General features: G+C 41.0%; 2 protein-coding genes and 1 pseudogene across 5 annotated transcripts in view; 2 read left to right on the forward strand and 1 right to left on the reverse strand.

Moving 5' to 3' along the window:
• The window catches only part of KIF4A (kinesin family member 4A), a 128972-nt gene extending 116947 nt beyond the window's left edge, over window positions 1-12025 (reverse strand). Inside the window, exons 1-6 of one of the 2 annotated variants that reach the window (XM_070365760.1) lie at window positions 11925-12025; window positions 11424-11567; window positions 11198-11312; window positions 4051-4241; window positions 2839-2931; window positions 189-355 (exon numbers count right to left, since the gene is read on the reverse strand). In XM_070365760.1, coding sequence (XP_070221861.1) covers window positions 189-355; window positions 2839-2931; window positions 4051-4241; window positions 11198-11312; window positions 11424-11543 — 686 coding nt within the window. In that variant the 5' untranslated portion in view covers window positions 11544-11567; window positions 11925-12025. The remainder of the gene's footprint in view (window positions 1-188; window positions 356-2838; window positions 2932-4050; window positions 4242-11197; window positions 11313-11423; window positions 11568-11924) is intronic. The other variant, XM_005900836.3, reaches the window with a different exon arrangement.
• LOC102270703 (zinc finger protein Pegasus-like) lies at window positions 6561-7659 on the forward strand (annotated as a pseudogene).
• A 52-nt stretch (window positions 12026-12077) lies between the features above and the next one.
• PDZD11 (PDZ domain containing 11) lies at window positions 12078-15065 on the forward strand. 3 transcript variants are annotated; one of them, XM_070365786.1, is made up of 7 exons: window positions 12078-12205; window positions 12716-12815; window positions 13231-13314; window positions 13582-13638; window positions 13954-14052; window positions 14261-14339; window positions 14500-15065. In XM_070365786.1, the coding sequence occupies exons 2-7, from the start codon at window positions 12729-12731 to the stop codon at window positions 14532-14534; spliced, it is 441 nt and encodes a 146-aa protein (XP_070221887.1). In that variant the 5' UTR covers window positions 12078-12205; window positions 12716-12728; the 3' UTR covers window positions 14535-15065. The 3 variants fall into 3 exon arrangements, with proteins under 3 accessions (XP_070221887.1, XP_070221889.1, XP_070221888.1); XM_070365788.1 differs by having other exon boundaries at window positions 14279-14339; XM_070365787.1 differs by having other exon boundaries at window positions 12194-12247.
• Window positions 15066-20406: the final 5341 nt, after the last annotated feature.

Consider the following 20406-nt stretch of genomic DNA (forward strand, 5'->3'; position numbering starts at 1 on the left):
TGAGGGCAGGTGAGTATCAAGGCTTACCTTCCTGCTCTCATTTTCTTTCAAGTCAGTCTAAATGGATTGATTCATTACTAGTACTCAGAGTACTGATGTTTGATTATTTGTCAAATCAAGAAGCAATCTATTATTCAACTTTAGTAGAACTAACATTAAAAATCTTAACTCTTTAAACTGTAACTTACTTGTCACTTTTCTTTCTTTGCTCTATGGAGATTGTGAAGATGGCATGAGATCGAGATGACTGGGAGTTCATAGCTGTGGAGGCCACAGTCCTACAGTTGTTGCCCTGCTCCAAACAGGAAACAGTATCCAGAGCAATGAAAACAGTCTTCTCAGTGAGTCCCATAATCTAATTCAGAGAAAGAAAAAAACTCTTATAATTCAACTTCAAATACTTCATCATTTTAGGGTAGCAATGGATAAGTGCCTTCCAGGGAGCCTCAAGTGAAGGTAAGCTTTGGCCCTAAGAATAGTAAGGGCAACACAAATAGCTGTAGTAGTTCTCTTTGCTACTTTCTCCTCCATGTGGCCCTATGTTCTTTCCTATATCTTGGGCCCATTTTATATTTCATTTTCACTAGGGAAAATAGCATGATACAATTTCCACTGGATTAGGAAAACAGGATCCTAGGTTTGGTACTGTATCTACCCAGGAGAAGCTGTACAAGTTAAAATCTCTTGGAGCCTCTGGAGATTGAACTAGATGATAATGAAGTCCCTTCTAGCCCTAATATGCTACAATTTTAGTATGCCATAACTCCCAAATCAACATCTGTGGCCCTAATTTCTAGTCCTACATTTCAAAACCAAACTCATCTTCCTTCCACCAACAGTGATTCTCTCCACTACTTCTTCTTTCTAGATCTCTATTCTCAAAACTTCAGATTTGCCTTTAATTCCCCCTCTTCCTCTGTATTTCATCTATCACCAACTCTCCATAATTCTTCTTTTGAATCCATTGCTTCCTTTTCCTTTCCATATCTACCTGTCTAATCCAGACCCATATTACTTCACATGCCTGAAAAATAAGGCAATTTCCCCAAATTTTCCTCCCTCATCCTAGTCTCTCCTTTTCAATCCATTCTTGTTTAGCCTTCTGAAAATCCTGCTTCCTAAAATGTCACCAAACTCCTAAGCCCCATGTGAAATAATGAGAGTACAAAGAGATTTTAAGATATTCTCCTAACCTCCCAGGAGCTAACTTAGTCAGAGATATACACATAAGATAAAAACTTGATAAAAGTAGCCACAGGAAGTATTAAGTAGCTTATATACTATTCACAGAGATAGAAACTAAGCTCTTTAGTCTGGCTTCATAATCTGGTCTTAACATAGCTCCTATTAGTTCCTAAGACATATCCTTTAATCCAGACAGACTGACCTAGTCTTATTACCCCCATGAGTACATTTTCTGCTTTCCTGCTTTAAGCTATTCCTTACTATAAGAATGCCCTTACTTCTTTACTTACTTCTTACCATCCATGCCATCTGAACAGTACTTACAAACTTTTCCTTACCCACCACAATTTGAATCAGAAATTCACACTTCTCTGTATTGCAAATTTCCCCTCAAATAGTGTTTGGGATTTAATTCCTGCTCTAGTATAGTTTAGACACACAGAAGATCTTAGTCAGTCAAAAGCTGGCTAAGTACCAACATTCTTTCCGGTGATAGCATGCATCTTACCCAGGTTTCTTATCCCCACCATGCAAATTGTCTTCCTGTATTCCACGCTTATCAGGCTTTCAAAATAGGTTTGATCCTTCAAGCTTTGCCTTAGTGCCTGGCTAATGACTTAATGGCTCAGAAGAAAAAAAATTTCAGAAGCACAGGCACCTGCCTCTCAGGCTCCTGCAGCCTAAATTTCAACTTTCGGTGCAGAGAGGAGAGGGAGATGCATAAGGTATTATTTTACCAAGTTGTCCTAAGTCTGCACTACCCTATTCTTATCTACTCCCCTCCTCAAATTCTCCAACTCCTGAACACTCAAGCTGCTGCTAGAACCAAACTCTGCCTGTTTTCAACACCGGCTTCTGGATTTGGCCCACTCCCATATACAGAACTCCCAACCTTGCCTCAAACTTTGTTCAGCTACAGGTCTTCAGCCTACATCTATACCATGTGACAGAAGCCTCTCAAATAACTGATTTCTTCTTCCTATGGTAAACGCAAAATTTTTGTATCATGTTACTTTCTAAATATCCTTACAGAGATCTAGCACAATGTCTCTTACAGGGCTAACAGAATTTTCTATGACCATGTTCCATATCTGTACTATCTAATACAGTAGCCACTAATCACATGAGGACTTGATATGTGGCTGGTATGACTGAGAGACTGTATTTCAAACTATATTCAATTGCAGTTCATTTAAGTTTAAATAGCCATTTGTGGCTGGTGACTACCATACCGGACAGCCCAGCCTCAGGACTCTGTAAATAGCCAATAAATATTTAATTGATATTAGCATTCCTTCAAGAGGTAATATGGAGAAGGAAATGGCAACCCACTCCAGTATTCTTGCCTGGAGAATCCCAGGGACAGAGGAGCCTCGTGGGCTGCCGTCTATGGGATTGCACAGAGTCGGACACGACTGAAGCAACTTAGCTGCAGCAGCAGCAAGAGGTAAGAAAGTGGTAAAACTTCCTTCTCCACAAGAGTTTCCATATAGGAATTCTAGATTAACAAAGGAAATTAGGACCTAATTCACACAGAACTTAAAAGACTGAGGTACTAACAGTCATTTAAAACCACAGTGGCAAATAAAGGGAGTGTGAACAGTTAGAAGTGGCCAACATTTGAAAATAACATCAAATGAGAGACAAACACACCTTTATGCCTTCCTTAGGATCCTCCCGTATATTTATTTGAGGGGCTTTCTCACGAGATGGGCATAGAAGATCCAAGATTTCTTCATTGTAAATCTGGCATTATTGAAAACAAAGTGGTAAAAACAAGATGTCAACAGTGGTAATCAAGGAGTTGTGGGACCACAAGTGATTTCTAAAATTCTTTGACTTTCTATATAAAAAAATTTTTTTTTGCAACAAACATATTTTTTATAATTAAGAAAAGGATTTTAACCCTAAATGTAATAATTGATACTTATAAGAATAAATTCACATTTATTACTTGTAACAAAATTAAAACTGCTACCTTGAGAGTGAGCTTCTTAGGAATAGTAGACATAATGAAGAGCTACATGGGTATCTAAATTCAGTTCTTCGATGGTCATAACATCACCTTCACTGATTTTGTTAAAATGTAAGTAATAGGTCCTTATTGGAGGGTGAATGGCAACGAATATTTCAACAACAACCAGAACTTTAAGTACTATTTCATAGTAAGCACCATGTTTGTTAGTTAAATTATATACATTTAATTACTGCTCCTTAAAGATAAGACATCACTGCTATGGAATCAACCAGGTGGATTATCCGAAGTTGTAAGTTCTCTAGGTATGTGTTTCTGGTATCATGAGGGCTAGATGTAATTGGTCGGTCTATTTGTATACTACTATATACTAGAATGAAAATATCCACCAAGGCAGGGACTTTTATGTTTTGTTCACTGATATATCCCAAATACCTAGAACAGGGCCTGTAACACAGTAGGTATTCAATAAATATCTGTTGAATAAACACTCTTACTTACACAGCTCAAAACTTCAACCAATTTTTATAAACATTCTTCATGGAGTAGCCACATGATCACTCAAGCCTCAAAACAGTAAAGGGATATCAAATATTTTTCTAAAGACTCTACAGGGAATCAATAATAGAGGCCAAACTCAAAGAATTCCTATCTTCTTTTTATATGGGAATGCCAACTTCTCTAACAATCTGATTAAACAGACTATTCTAACAAGGAAAGAACTGGGTGAGAGCCAGATCCAACTGAGCCAGTAAGTTTTCTCTATCAATTTATTAAAATGCAATTTACTAAAAATTCAATTTATTGAGTCATACCAGGAAAAATTCAATTTGCATTTATTTTTCTACCCAAAGATAAATTTGAATTCAGAATAAAGATAAATAATTTACCTCCAAGTATGATACTTTCAGAGTAAATTCGAAGTCACTCTTTTTATCAATTTCTTTGAAGAGCAGTTGTATTACCCTAGGAATGACCCCAACTGTTGGTTCATTTTCTTGCTCTGCAGTATATGCACCTCCCATCGAATAGGTTTTTCCAGAGCCAGTCTGCCCATAGGCCAGGACGGTTGCATTGTATCCTGGCAAAACAGAAGTCACATGTGTAGTGATGGCTCAAATATTTTCATCCAATCAATACCCTCCATTTCCTTCAGTAATTACTTGTAGCAGAACTGAGACTGCTCTCTGAACACAAGGATCTCTTGGGAATGTCAGACACAAGGAACAATTATATGGGTGCCATGACTATGCATTACTCCAAACAGGCAAAGAAGAAAAATATCGAACCCACATGTGTGCTTCTCTTGCTAGCTCTTAAAAGCTAGGAAGTAAAACACTTAAAAAGATATGACTGAGATAATGATATTGACCAAGTCACTGTCTAAAAGCCATTTGGAGTTTTAGAATTCTTCTTTTACCTGAACAATTCTAAATTATGGGAATTAAATGGAAGTCTTAGAAAATGCATAGATTAAAAAAAAAGAAAGAAAGAAAGAAAATGCATAGATAGAAGGGATTCCAACATGTATTTCTTTGATTAACAAAGTCTTCATTGGAACCCTATTATCAGGTTCCTCATAGAAATGTCATCATTTAAGTATGATTCAGTATGATGTATGTCCTTTGTTTTTTTTTTCCTTTTTGAGAGAACTTATTTCTGCTTTATTGACTATGCCAAAGCCTTTGACTGTGTAGATCACAATAAACTGTGGAAAATTCTGAAAGAGATGGGAATATCAGACCACCTGACCTGCCTCTTGAGAAACCTCAAGGTCAGGAAGCAACAGTTAGAACTGGACATGGAACAACAGACTGGTTCCAAATAGGAAAAGGAGTACATCAAGGCTGTATATTGTCACCCTGCTTATTTAACTTATATGCAGAGTACATCATGAGAAATGCTGGGCTGGAAGAAGCACAAGCTGGAATCAAGACTGCTGGGAGAAATATCAATAACCTCAGATATGCAGATGACACCACCCTTATGGCAGAAAGTGAAGAGGAACTAAAAAGCCTGTTGATGAAAGTGAAAGAGCAGAGTGAAAAAGTTGGCTTAAAGCTCAACATTCAGGAAAGGAAGATTGTGGCATCTGGTGCCATCACTTCATGGGAAATAGATGGGGAAACAGTGGAAACAGTGTCAGCCTTTATTTTTTAGGGCTCCAAAATCACTGCAGGTGGTGATTGCAGCCATGAAATTAAAAGACGCTTACTCCTTGGAAGGAAAGTTATGACCAACCTAGATAGTATATTCAAAAGCAGAGACATTATTTTGCCAACAAAGGTCCATCTAGTCAAGGCTATGGTTTTTCCAGTGGTCATGTATGGATGTGAAAGTTGGACTGTGAAGAAAGCTGAGCACCGAATAATTGATGCTTTTGAACTGTGGTGTTGGAGAAGACAATCTTGAGAGTCCCTTGGACTGCAAGGAGATCCAACCAGTCCATTCTAAAGGAGATCAGTCCTGGGTGTTCTTCGGAAGGACTGATGCTAAAGCTGAAACTCCGATGCTTTGGCCACCTCATGCAAAGAGTTGACTCATTGGAAAAGACTGATGCTGGGAGGGATTGGAGGCAGGAGGAGAAGGGGACGACAGAGGATGAGATGGCTGGATGGCATCACTGACTCAATGGACATGAGTCTTAGTGAACTCCGGGAGTTGGTGATGGACAGGGAGGCCTGGCATGCTGCGATTCATGGGGTTGCAAAGAGTCGGACACGACTGAGCAACTGAACTGAAATGACTCATCTAAATGAAGACCTTGATGTTCTGGAAGATCTTAAGATGTTACATTGAGATTTTCACTGTAATAGATTGCTAATATCAACTGGCATGACTCTGGGGCAAGAGAATAACATTTCATAGTCATCTACAATATCACAGATATGTATATATACTAACAACTGGGGAAATCAAGCCTCAGCACTTTTTACAAAAAACTCAGGGTGCTGTTGAGCTGACTGAAAAATACTGGCTTTATCTTTGCAGCTGAGAGCAATATTAACCAAACACATATACATTGAAATCACTTTCTACTTTATATTGCCTCTACAGACTATAATTCCCATAGTTTCCCAAGTTAAGAATATGAAAGTAAAGGAACTGGAGACACACAAACAGGACGGCAGCAGTGACAAAGACACTGATGATAACAGCAGCAGCGTTGAACAAGGTGGTGAGGGTTACTCAGTGTGGCTGTCAGATGAACTTTGTATGGCTTTTCAGTTTAGTTGAAATTCCCTCCATGGCCTTCTGGAGTCCCTTGGTGTGTCTCCAGAGTAAATTTAAATTACTCTACATTTCATCAATGTTGGAGTGGCAAGAGAATGGGGGAATTGATTTGGGGTGAAAAGGTATAATGAACTGTAACCTCCATATAAGTATCTCAAAAACAAAGATGAGTGAAAAGAAACCAGAGCCTTTGGACTTCATGAAAGATTTTCAGGAATTCCTGACTCAGCAGACTCATCATGTCAACATGATTTCTGGATCAGTTAGTGGGGACAAAGAAGCAGAGGCTCTTCAGGGAGCTGGAACAGATGGTAATCAAAATGGAATCAATCCCCCATCTGTTGAAGTTTCCTTGGATGAAAACTCAGGAATGTTAGTAAATGGGTTTGAAAGGACCTTTGATGGAAAGCTCAAGTGTTGATACTGCAACTATGCCAGCAAAGGCACCACCTGGCTCACTGAACACATTTAAATCCACACAGGTGAGAAACTTCAGTGATGTCACTTATGCCCATTTGCATCTGCCTATGATCGTCATCTGGAAGCCCATATGTGTTCCCATATAGGAGAAAAACCACACAAATGTGGATTGTGTTCCTTTTGCTGCAGTGACTGAAGCATCCTGTCCCATCATCAAAAGCACAAATCTAAAATGGTATTAGGTTAAAGGTACTAGGTCTTCCTTAAGCAGCAAGAGAATGTGCAGGGGTTTACAGAAGAAAATTAGCAATCTGAGCTATAGCAGAAGAGCACTAATCAACTTAAGCCCACCTTCCACAGTGGTTCAGGAGCCAGACTACCTTAATGATTTTACCTATGAAATCCCAAACATCCAGAGTGACTTCTATGAAAGTATGGCAAAACCCACACCAACAGGGGGCCTGCCAAGAGACCCCCAAGAACTCATGGTTGACAACCCATTAAACCAGCTCTCAACTCTAGCAGGACAATTGTCCAGTTTGCCACTTGAAAACCAAAACCTCGCACCCCCTGATGTAGTTCCCTGCACCAAGAAGAAGCCTTTCTCTGATGCAGCAGCCCTCTACCCAGGCAGTAGTTTTTGTAGTGTTGGCAAGTATCCCTTAGAGTTCCTCTTCCTACCAGCCCTGAACCTCAGCCGTCACAGTCAGAGGAACTACAGCCCAGTGGGAGGTCCAAGCAGTGAACCAAGTGCCCACACGAGTAGTCCCAGCATGGGAAACAGCCAACCGAGCACTCCAACTCCCACCCTGCTATATACATCTAGAGTAAATAAATTTGAATAGGAGGCTGTCATTTTTATATTGTGTAATAACTAGCTTACTTTGAGGACAGCTTGGTCAAACAATAATATATATTGTTACTAACTCTTGCTTTCTGTGTACTTTGCAGAATTTTTTAAATTTGATTCAAATCTTGGAAGTGTTACTAACTGGCTTCTTAAAGCAAACATTTTAACTATTAAGTATTAACTAAAAAGCACTTTTACACTTACAGTAAGTGAAAGGCAAATATTGGTGGTATGTGTCCACAAAAACCCTAAAGTGCCAAGGTAATGTATCTTCTGCCCTCTCTTCCAAATGCTACAAAGCCATTAGAATGAGTTCTTGTGGTTTAATACCTAATCTAATCTCCACTGCACTGTTGAAAGAGCAGCATCAAGGAGTTTCTCCATATAACTCTCCTTGTCAATCTGAGGCTTGTGAATCTAAAGTCTACAGTCTGTTCTGCTGTTGCTTTTAGCACTTACAGCTCAGATTAGTTTTACAGCAGTCACTTCCAAATGTGTAACTTGGCCCTTGTATGTATATATTGTCAGAAACAGGATGCTGTCATTTTGACACTTTTGTGGCTATTTTTTTCTACTTATTCTTCATATAAAAGCAATACCACAAAATAGAAAATGAAAACTTTCATTAAACAAAAAGGAGGACCTCTCATGCTAAAACCAGTTTATTAACTAGTGACCAACATATTTTTTTTCCTGACAACTAAAGATGTTTTGAAAGAGCAATTTAGTTCAGATTTTTTTCAGAACTATAAACTAGAATGTATAATTTTAAAATTCTTATGAATTAAAGTTGGAATACAGTTGTATTCCAAAGGTATCAATGCTTGAAAGCTAGTTAATCCTAAACGCACTAACATTTTTGAAGCAAATCTACCTTAGAAACTTTTTTGGTATTGTATTTTTTAAAACATTTAAGGTTTTATTTAAATTTTTTGTGAGTTAAATTCTGTACTGGAAAGATGTTGGTATCTTTCATTAAGTATTAAATGTTTCTCCCATTTTATTTTTAATATTTTATAGAAATGAGTTGAGAAAAGCTTAACATGGACTATTTATAATACTTCACTGTTAACAGGCAATGTTCTGAAACCAAATTTATTTTTGTTCAGTGAACATAACTAGATTTTAAAGCTGGTAGATAATTTATCTCCACTAATTTTTTTTAAGAAACCGTAAAGGGATTAACAGGGAATAATTTTATTTCAGATTTTTATTAATATAGTAAGTAGCTACAACTTCTTGAAACTCAAGTAAAGGATATACTTTTACTTTGAAAAAATTTCACGAGCTATTTTCCAGTGCCATTTCATTTTAGAAATAAGTGTTCGCCATTCATCTGCAGAACTGTTTGACAAAGGGTATATTTACTAAAAAAATAATTCCAGAGATAAATTTCATTTAAGTTCTACAAAAATATTTATCAAATGGATGTATTATTTTTTTAATTCCCTACTAAGGACTTTTCATTAAGTAGTCTTAGAGGATATATGATTTCTAGAATTTAGTTTTGTTAATATGTACTTTGATGTAAAGAACATATTTTGTATGTAAAACATAAAATTTGAGTATGGTTGCAAAACACACTACATTGTTTAAGGATTCCAGAAATCAGTTTAATGCTGGAATAACTATTTAGTATGTAATAATTTTATAATTATGTAATTCATATTGTGAATGAAGCCTTGCTTTTTAAATATATGAACAAACAAAAAAAAAAAACACCACACTTTCAAAAAAGAAACAGAATATAAAAGTAGAACTTTAACATTCTTATGAAGTTGTGAAGGTACATTCCGTGAAAGATAACAGAATAATTCAGGGTCTGGATGCCATATTTTTCTTTAGGAATGGCTAAAGGAAAGGAGGGATGGTTAATTAGAAGAAAATTAGAATAAAATAATGGTCCTCCAAATATATAGATAGAAAAAAGATTAACTTTATAGTGGAGACATCTGACAGATACCACCTTAAATGATCATAAAGAACATCAGTAGTAATAGAACAAATCAAAATTGTGTGCTGTCCTGTAGGATTCAATGAGAAGAATACAGCACCACTTCTGCGATATTCCTGCTAAAGATATACAATCTGAATCTAATCATAAACAAACATCATTTACAAACTTGGCCTGTGATTTTCAAAACTGTCGTGATCATGAAAGTCAAAAGACCAAATGAGTTTATAATAAAGAAGACTACAGAGGCAGTACAACTAAATACAACATATGACTTTGAACTAGATCCTTTTGCTATATAGGACATTATTGGGACAACTGGTGAAACTTGAATGAAGTCTGAGTACCAGATGGTAGTGATGTAACAATGCTAATTTCATGATTTTGATGGTCGTATTGTAGTTATATAGGAGAAAGCTCCTGTTTGTAGCAAATATACACTAAAGTATTCAGGGGACCATCAGGTCAACCCTTTGACAACTCATGTCAAAGGGGTCAGAAAAAAAAAAGTACTTTATGCTGTTCCTGCAACATTTGTTTGAAATTGAGTTTGAAATTACTGCTTTACTATTTTAAAAATCTGAAACAAAGTGTTCAATGTGTCTTAAGCCATGACATTTTAAAAAGTGAAAAAAAAATGTGAGTAGCTGTTGCCTGGAAGAAGGCTTCTGTTTGTCTAGAGGGATGAACTAATGTCACTGAGTAGAAATTACTGGGAAGCAAATTTCATCTCAATATAATCTAACACAATTAGAGTAGTCCAAAAACCAATCTGTGATATTTCTGTCAAAGAAAAAAAATTTAACCAGATGCTGAAAGTTGACTTAACAGAGATATTGCTAGAAAGTATTTTTCTTTGGATGGAAAGAAAAATAGACTAGATGATGTGTAAATATCTCTTTTGACTTTGAAGGACTAGTATGCCATGGTTCTACTTCTTTTAAATCCTTTGAATCTTGACTAACCACTGTATTAGACTAACAATTAGACACCCCCTCTGGCACTGCTCCCTTCTTCAGAACTTTGCCATAGTCTTAAATAACACTAAAGCCCTGGCTTCTCTTCTGTAATCAAGATTATTAACTGGCCAGTGTATTCAGGGGCTTTAGGAAATCTCAAAGGTTTTAACATTTAAAATACTTTTGTCTAAAAAAAATGAAGCAAAAAGTTTAATATTTCTTATGTGTTTAACAGTGTGTACGTAGTCATCTACTTTCACCCCTACCCCTGGACTTTGAACTCTTTCAGGGCCCAGAAGCTGTATTATTTACCTCTGAATCCCTCAAGAGGCTTTGCAGTGCCTGGACCTCAACTAGTACCTCATCAGCACCCATCAAAGAACTTAAAATCTAACGAGGTTTCAGAGCAAACAAACAAAAACATATACAAGTCAAAGACAAGCAGAACCATAGAAAGCAAATATAGCATAAAGGTACTTTTCATTGGGTCAGTTCTTAGGTTGTGGGATTTTTGAAGGCAGGACTCATGTTTCATCCATTCCTGTATTGGCAGCACCCAATCATAGTGCCTGACACATAGTATATGTTCAAGAACCGTTTGAAGAATCAACCAGTCTCACCTTTAAATACGCCTTTTATGAGTGGTGCTACTGCTGTATTGAAGACTTCCTCTTGTTCAGTAGAGGGGTCAAACACAAAATCGTAGGTAAAAGATTTGTCAGTACCAACCACCACCTAGAGAAGGCAAGGGACAAGGAGTAAGGAAAAAAAGAAAGGCTAGACCATGCCCCTCACTGCTATTTGGCACCAGCTGTTCAGAGGGAGGTCCAGGACTCTGCTACGCACCTGAGGTTCCCCGGGTACGAAGGAAAGGCACATTTGGCAGCCCTCATTAATCTCTTTGGGGACTAAAGGGCGACATCGCAGTGCCACTCTTACAGGAATGCCCTTCACCTCTTCCTTCATGATCCTACTTCCGCACCGTCTCTGCTGAGGGTAAAAAAAAAGAAAAAATGCTCTTTGATAAACCTTGGTAGGTCGGCAGGAGTGGAAGAGCGTCCTCCTTCAGTTCTGGCCCTCCTCGGAGGGTGTAGTGGGTTAGGGAAGTCAGTGGTAGCCTACGGCGGCAGCCTCTCCCTCCCAGCGGGATCGCTGTCTCGGGAAAGTCACTGTCTCTCACTCTCTAGTCTTAGCCAGGGCAGGACTGCCCATCACCCTGACCCTCTGAAAACAGCGAAGTGGCCTCTGAAATGGAAAGCAAAAACCCAGCGGAGACGACGACAAAGAACTAAAGCACCAGGGTACCGGGAAGGGCAGATCCTAAGCTAAGGTGCCCTCTTAACTCACCAAACTAAACGTCCCTTAACCAGGTCTCCTGCCGCCCTGTCCCAACCAGAGGTTTAACCGCCAAGTTTCAAATCACTCCCGGAGGCGCCAGCCAATCGGAGCGCAGACAGCCTGAGGGCGGAGCACGCACGCGACGCGCGCAGGAAGACGCATGGGAGGGGGACTTGCGCGTCGCGCCCTGACCCCGCCTCTTTCCAACTCAGCCTAACATCCGCTTCCGGTTCCCAGGCTGACTTGGCGGTGAGCTGAGACTCGGCGCCTGAGGCCTACGGGTTGGAGAGGTAGTAAGACAACTTTTACAGCGCTGTGGGCACAGGACTCAGGCACGATGCGGGAAAGAGATCTGGAAGGTGGCTGGTGGTAAAGGAAAGGCCAATCTGCGGACCTCCACCATTACTGATCACATTAGGGAATGTGGGGCAGTGCCTTGCCCCGAGTTTCTATGGATAGTTGGAATCAGCATTCCGTTGAATTTTGAAAGTAGTCAGATAGTTTTAGATTCGATCCTGATTTCCTCCTCTCTAGAATGAGGACGGTAACATATGTTTCACAAGATTGTTGTGAGAAAGCAGATCATTTCTATAGTGTATCTAACAGGTTGTTAGCATCCAGATATTCAGCCAAGTTGATAGTTTTCTTCCTTCTCTCCCAAAATCTATCACCTACCTAGAAGTGGGCTCAGCGTATAGACTGACAGTCTTGGAGTGGGTTGGGGTTGTTTTCTAAAACTTGCTGGGCTATTTTCCCTTTTAAACCATTTTCATCAGCTTTGATTCATGCTTCCATTCCAGGTCCTTGCTGGAGATGGACAGCCGGATTCCTTACGATGACTACCCGGTGGTTTTCCTGCCTGCCTATGAGAATCCCCCAGCATGGATTCCTCCTCATGAGGTGGGAACCATCTGTACAAGGAATTTTTTTTCCCATAGGCACAGGATAATATATGAAAGGTAGGATGGCAGTTAGAAAGCTCAGTGGAGAGTGAATCTTAGCTAGAAGTTGGATTCTGAGCAACTGGGCCCATTGGGAGCTTCTTGTGGAATCTTCCTACCAGAGTCCATTATGCCAGAGAATTCTGAAAATTCAGAGCCCTAATTTCCATTCTGTTGAGGTAAAGAAGTGAGGGGCTCCTGGGCTGCTAGCATTTCCCCATTGCTATCTATCTACCTGTTTGGACAGTGTTATCTGTTTTGCTTAAACTAAGTCCATGACTTCACCTTCTCCTGGCTTCAGGGTGATGCATTTGTGTTCTGGATGAAAGTAGTAAGCCTGATAACAAGATTTCTGGGGTTGCTGTGTCTTGCAGAGGGTATACCATCCAGACTACAACAATGAGTTGACCCAGTTTCTGCCCCGCATTGTTACACTGAAGAAGCCCCCTGGAGCTCAGGTGAGTTTATGAAACAATTGCCTCTTATTCCAGGCTAGGTTTGTCCATACCAGGCCCAGAAGTTGGCCATGGCTGGGGGGGATGAATTGGGAAGCAGATAAGGAGGTGAAGAAACTTCCTTTTATGAGCAGAAAAGCTGAGATGCCACTTCCACAACTTCTGACTGCTCTCTGAGGGACATAAGGCAAGCTATCATACATTGATGCTACTAGATATTCCTGTGTTTGTGGTCTGTATTGAGCCCCCTTCTGTGCTCTTGTCTTACAGTTGGGGTTTAACATCCGAGGAGGAAAGGCCTCCCAGCTGGGCATCTTTATCTCCAAGGTGCGTCTGCCTGGTAGGCAATATGGATAGCTACTTCCCTTTGTTATCAGATTGCTGAACCCTGATGTGCCAAGGCTGGGGAGAAGGATGATTCAGTAGACTTATAGAAGGGGCATAGTGAGACTGTCCTTGCCCACTTACAACTTCCTACCTTGCAAGCCACCTGTTTGCCCACATCATTTCTCTCTCTCTCTCTCTCTCTCTCTCTCTCTCACACACACACACACACAACCAGTATAGTACCTTATATTTGAATGGCACTTAATTTCACTTACATTGTTTGAAATTATCCTACCTTGATTATATATATTACAGGTGATTCCTGACTCTGATGCACATCGAGCAGGACTTCAGGAAGGGGACCAAGTCCTAGCTGTGAATGATGTGGATTTCCAAGATATTGAGCACAGCAAGGTGAGCACAGCACCTGGGCTGTGGTGAGGCTAGAAGCCATCCCAGGTAGGATGCAGTGGGTAAGATTAGCCTAATGTGTAACTTGATAAGAAAGAATTTCACCTTGACAAGAGGGAGGCAGCTCTTGGTGACCCAGAAGGTTGGAGTGGCAAACTACTTTCCTCCTGTTATGATTCTGTCCTGGGTTGTATCTCTTTTTTTGTACAAGCTGCCACGTTCCTTCCAGGCTGTTGAGATCCTGAAGACAGCTCGAGAAATCAGCATGCGGGTCCGCTTCTTTCCCTACAGTAAGTGCCTCTCTCTTTTTTGCTTACCTGGCAGAACCCTCAGTGGGAACTCTTTAAATACTGTTTACTAGAGGCCCCACAAGTTGGTAATGGGGAGTTGGGAGCTCAGGCCAGAAAATAACCTGTGCTTTTCTTCCTTTTCTTTCTTGTTTTCCCCAAGATTATCATCGCCAGAAAGAGAGGACTGTGCACTAGAGAGTTGCAACCCACAGCCCTCCACGTGGGATCTCCTAGGACAAGCTAGCTAGGTCTCAGGGAAGCCATCTGGGAAACTACTCTCAGCCTCACCCTGGGAGAGTGGAGTCGGGAGGATGGGGAGACAGCAAGACCCTGCACTGAGCCAGCTGGCCAACTGCATTTTCCCAACTGTACTGTGCTTTGAGTTCTCTAGTTTTCTATGTGGGCTTCATACCCTGGAAGGAGAAGGATGGTGATGTTTAGGTATCTCTTAGCCTGTGGAGAACCCTGCTAGAGAAAGCAGCTGACATTTATTGAATACCATGTGCTAGGCAATTCCACATATGTTGTGTCATTTTCATTAGCATATACAAATCAGTAGAAAAAAGGATCTTGGGGGCCTCCGTGCTAATCTGCCTGACCATCTCATCCTATCCTTATACTAGCAATGTATACCCATACATTTTGGAGACTGCAGTGGAACCATGTTTTCCTCCCCTCCCTCATTCTATTTTCTCCCTGCAAAAAAGTAAAACACAATGCTGAGGACATGTTGGTGTGACTTTTGAATGATACTGGTTGGGTGATAAATGCTTTTGAGATAAAAATAAAAGCTCTTCCACAGAGAGGAACCACTAGAAGTAACAGAGCAACACTGTACGTACTTCACAATTATCTCTTTCTGGCCAGAATGTTAGGGAGACCCAGGAAACTTATCTGCAGTATGACTGAGGAATGGGTATAGGGTGAGGGGTACTGGAGGAAATGCTGTCTCTTCCCCCATGAACTATGGCCACTTCTGTGCAGGAGCCAGTATTAATATAGTTCTGTCTTCTCTTTTCCCAGATTCTTTCATCTGGAACATAAACTAAGGGAGAGGCTTAGATGCATTTCTTTTCAGGGATAGCAGTAAGCAGTCGGTTCCCAATTTCCATCTGGTTGATTGAGTAGTACTGACTGCTTGCTGATTTCCCCCTTGTCTTTACCCCAACCCCCAAATAGCCTTCTGCCATGTTCTTAGCAATCCATTGTTAGATATTGCAGGCCACGTGTAATGCCATTGACATGTTCACAATACCCATTAAGAATAGAAAGTTATCTAATGAGGTATGGAGTGAAGTTGTACCCCATAATGAAAGTCCCAAATTTTCCTTGAAGAATCCTGGGAAACTTCAATATATATCTTGAGGCCCTTCCCCATGAAGAGTGATGCTATTGGTTTGAGATGTAGCCTAAATGTCTGATTTTTTTAAATATATTTTTTTGTACTTAAAGATCTTTTTATTCAGTCACAGTACAATTGTGTACATCAACTACGCCTCAGTTTTTAAAAATCACAATTAGAAGGCTGCACCTCTGCACTTTCAGCACCACCTCTACTCATGTTGCCACAGTTAACTCACTTTCCCACTCTTAGTTCAGTTCAGTTCAGTCACTCAGTCATGTCTGACTCTGCGACCCCATGAATTGCAGCACGCCATCTACTCTTCCCAAATTTTGCACAAACCAACCAATTTACTGACTCTGCCAAACACTAATCAACCAGGGTTTCCATGCCACTTCTTTTTAATGAATTTGAGTAAGTCTTCAAATATGGGAAACTGTTCTAAATAATAGTAACATATCTCTGTGAGGAAGTTCTGGTTCTTCCTATAAACACCCCCCAACCCCAGCTCTACTATGGTACCTCTTCTAGAGGCTCAGTGCTATCATCAGATAGCAACATCCTGGTGAGCAGAGCTGGAGGTACAGTCAATCTAGCTGTCTCTGTGTTTCCTGGAAAGTGAAAGTGTTAGTTGTATCTGACTTTGTGACCCCATGGATTGTAGCCCACCAGGCTCTTCTGTCCATGGAATTCTCCAGGCAAGAATCCGGGAGTGAGTTGCTGTTCCCCTTCTCCAGGGGAATCTTCCTGACCCAAAAATCGAACCTGGGTCTCCATTGCAGGTGGAGTCTTTACCATCTGAGCCACCAGTGAAATGCCCCCCAGCCCCACATAGAATATATGTTCATATTTGCTCTGCTGCCCCCAAATGGCCATCTGAGTAAGAAACTAGGGGCTGAGATACTTGCACAAAGGCATATTGGCTGAGTCTACTGAATGTTGAGGTTCAAGACTCTCCCTGTGGGTAAAAGGTTTTAAAACAACTCATCTAAGAAGTGTAGTGAACAGGGTAAAAAGTCCCAGCCAGGTGCCATGGGCCTAAGAGGCAAAAAAATCCTCTTGCCCTAAATTGGTTCTTACTTTGAGGTACTTAGAATGGTTCTGTGTTGGGACACTACCGTGGTGCAACTGCATTGTGGAGGTGTAGGTATGGTGTGGAGAAGGCACAAACAATAAGAGACTGAGGTGAAAGGACCTGTCATATATTGAAGGCGTAGATAAGAAAATAATGGAGAAGGAACTGTGTTGGTCTTTGAGATATTCTAGCTGCTGTAGCGGATAAGGCAATGGCACCCCACTCCAGTACTCTTGCCTGGAAAATCCCATGGACAGAGGAGCCTGGTAGTCTACAGTCCATGGGGTCACGAAGAGTCAGACACGACTGAGTGACTTCACTTTCACTTTTCACTTTCATGCATTGGAGAAGGAAATGGCAAGCCACTCCAGTGTTCTTGCCTGGAGAATCCCAGGGATGGGGGAGCCTGCTGGGCTGCCATCTATGGGGTCACACACAGTTAGACACGACTGAAGCGACTTAGCAGCAGCAGCTGCTGTAGAATTGCATCCCCTGCAGATGTTGTTTATCAGTAAGACATCCCACATGGTCAGGTGGGATTGATTCCTGGGCTCTGCAAGAACTTTCCACCTTGTAACTGTGAGAAGTGGTCAAGGAAAAAAGATAGCATTTTCAGGGGTTCTGTTTTACTCCTAAGCCTAGGAATTGAATAAGAGCTTCATAAGTAGCCAAGTATTTAAACCGTAAATGTGAGGTGGGGGAGGACTGAAACTGGGAAGCCCAAATACAGCAAATTGATCAAATTAGGCAGAGGGATGTCCTAAGCTGTCAATAGGAACAATGGTTTTTGATGCCTGACTCATTGGAGGGCCCCAGTTGGATTTCACCACCAAAGTGTGTGTTAAGGAAGGAAGGTAGTAGAGTGAAGTGGCTGGAGTCAAATCTCAACTCTCAGAGGCATCTTCTAGGAGACACAGAAAAGAAGTTTTTATCTTATCATCCCTTTCACCTAAAAGCAAACCAGGCAGCTGCTTTGGGCTGAAGTTAGTCCCATTTCCCCTTCAATATGTCAGGCAGAAAAATTGGCCTGGCCATCACCTCAGCAAAGGAAGTTTGCCTTCTCTGCTTGTACTCTCCCTACCTCAGCAAGACTGGGAGAAAGGATCCTCTCCTCTTCCTTCAGTAGAGAGGATTTAACCTCAGGAAAGAAGGGCAGAAGCCATGCCTTGGAATAGCTCTGTGTGTATGTGTGTATGTGTTTTTGTGCAAAAGAAAAAGGTCAGGTTCAGGGACATGATTCCAGGCCTTTGCACTGCATAGTATGGAGATGAACCTTACCCCCACCCCACAATAGGACAAGCCAAGGTTATCCAAAAGAGTAAGCTATGGTGAATAACTAGGGACAAATGCAATGGAGAGATCATAAAGAGACATGAGTTATATTTTTTGCATTGCAACTGGTTTTGGCACTGGGCTCAAAAATTCTGTCTCCTCTGTAGAGACTTGTCTAGATAAATGAGAAATGAAGTAAGTGATCAGATAGTGGTAAGACCCCCTTCTGACCCAGAGTTACTGGATAGGGATAGTCCTTTCTGAGGCATAATGATGCTTCCCTAGGACCAAGAAGCCTCAAAGCTCTAATCCCTGACACAGGTAAATCTCCCAAGTAAATAGAGCAAAGTATTAAAAAGCAGAGACATTACTTTGCCAACAAAGGTCCATCTAGTCAAAGCTATGGTTTTTCCAGTAGTTGGACTATAAAGAAAGCTGAGCGCTGAAGAATTGATACTTTTGAACTATGGTGTTGGAGAAGACTTTTGAGAGTCACTTGGACTGCAAGGAGATCCAACCAGTCAATCCTAAAGGAAATCAGTCCTGAATATTCATTGGAAGGACTGATGCTGAAGCTGAAACTCCAATACTTTGGCCACCTGATGTGAAGAACTGACTCATTGGAAAAGACCCTGATGCTGGGAAAGATTGAAGGCAGGAGAAGGGATCGACACAGGATAAGATGGTTGGATGGCGTCACTGACTCAATGGACATGATTTTGAGCAAGCTCTGGGAGCTGGTGATGGACAGGGAAGCCTGATGCACTGCAGTCCATGGGGTTGCAAAGAGTCGGACACGACTGAGGGACTGAACTGAACTGAACTGAGACCCTCCCCATTGGGACTGAGCTAGATATGCCAGAAGCAGTTGTAGTCATATCTTTCCTTTTGTTCAGATCAATCTTGTTACCTACCAACATGATGATGATATAATTACCTCTCTCTGCCCGTACATCTTCTACCCACTTATCTGTTGCCTCGAAAAAATTGATGTCTACAGGATAATGTGTTGCAGAGAATGGAAACATTTAGTTGAGATTCAAAGAGAATAACGTACCTGCCTTTCTCTCTGCTAGTCCCTTTTTTTTTCGTTATGCACTCATGCTTGTATTTTTTTTTATCCTGTTTGCTAGTTTTACCAACCTCTCTATTGCTTCCTGCAATCCCCTTTTCAGGTAAAATGCGGCATAACACCTACTTGTGATGTTGAAGACAACCACAGCAATAATTGAATCATGAATGTTGCTAGAAATTAGGCTGCAAAAGTGCTTCTAGCCAGCTGTGTTTCATAACTGCTGCTAACTAGCTTTCTAAAGGCTAGAATTTAATGAAGGGAAAATCAAAAGAGTCAAGGAAATTGGGTTCCTGAAAAGTAGCGACTATGGCCACAAACCAAGTAAGTGCCTACCATCTTAAGAGAGGTTCTATCTCAGTAGATTGTTTTCATTAAGGAAGAGCCTACAGAGCAACAGATTTAAGGATTTGAGACTGCTACTTTGTTAAATACAGGTAGAGATTAGATGAGAAGAGACAGAATAAGAAACAGCACAAGGTTTGGTGATTTGGGGAGGTTTCACTTTTTTTCTTATTTATTTAGTTATTTTTGTAGAGGTTTCACTTTTTAGTTCTCCTTTATCCACACGTAATGTGGGCTTACATTACAGTAAGCACAGCACAGTAGGTGCTACCCTACTGTGATGAATAGGCCTAAGTGGTTGAGGTACCGGGTTAGTGACGTGGGAGTGAACACTCACTATTCGGTCCTCCAGGGACATGATCTTAGACAGGAAGTCAATGCCAAAGGTTGCCTGCAAAGGAGGGGCAGATACTTACTCTGTACCCCTCCTCTACCCCCAGTACCAGGCAGTCTTAGACCCAGAAGTTGAGTGAGTGAGTGAATGAGTGAAGTCGCTCAGTCGTGTCTGACTCTTTGCGACCTCATGGACTATAGCCTACCAGGCTCCTCCATCCATGGGATTTTCCAAGCAAGAGTACTGGAGTGGATTGCCATTTCCTTCTCCGGGAGATCTTCCTGACCCAGGGATTGAAGCCTGGTCTCCTGCATTGTAGGCAGACGCTTTGCCGTCTGAGCCACCAGGGAAGTAGAGAATGGCCCTTGAAAAGTGTCCTGGTTCAACTTTTCAACGCTTACAATAGATAACTTTGAGGAAAAGAATCCCCAGGTAAGTCGGCCAAAGAAGGGGGCAAAAACGTACTGTGTGATGCCTTGTACTGGGCTCACCCAGCAAGTGCTGGGTTCCAAGCTATTGTACATAAAGTGGGTGAGGATAAGTAGGCCAAGTGACACCCTGTGTGAAAAGGATATTGATTCCCCTGAGAGCCCCCTACTCCATTCCATACCATCACATCTTCCTATC

Source organism: Bos mutus, chromosome X (assembly GCF_027580195.1).
Source record: "Bos mutus isolate GX-2022 chromosome X, NWIPB_WYAK_1.1, whole genome shotgun sequence".
Classification (NCBI taxonomy): Eukaryota; Metazoa; Chordata; class Mammalia; order Artiodactyla; family Bovidae; genus Bos; species Bos mutus.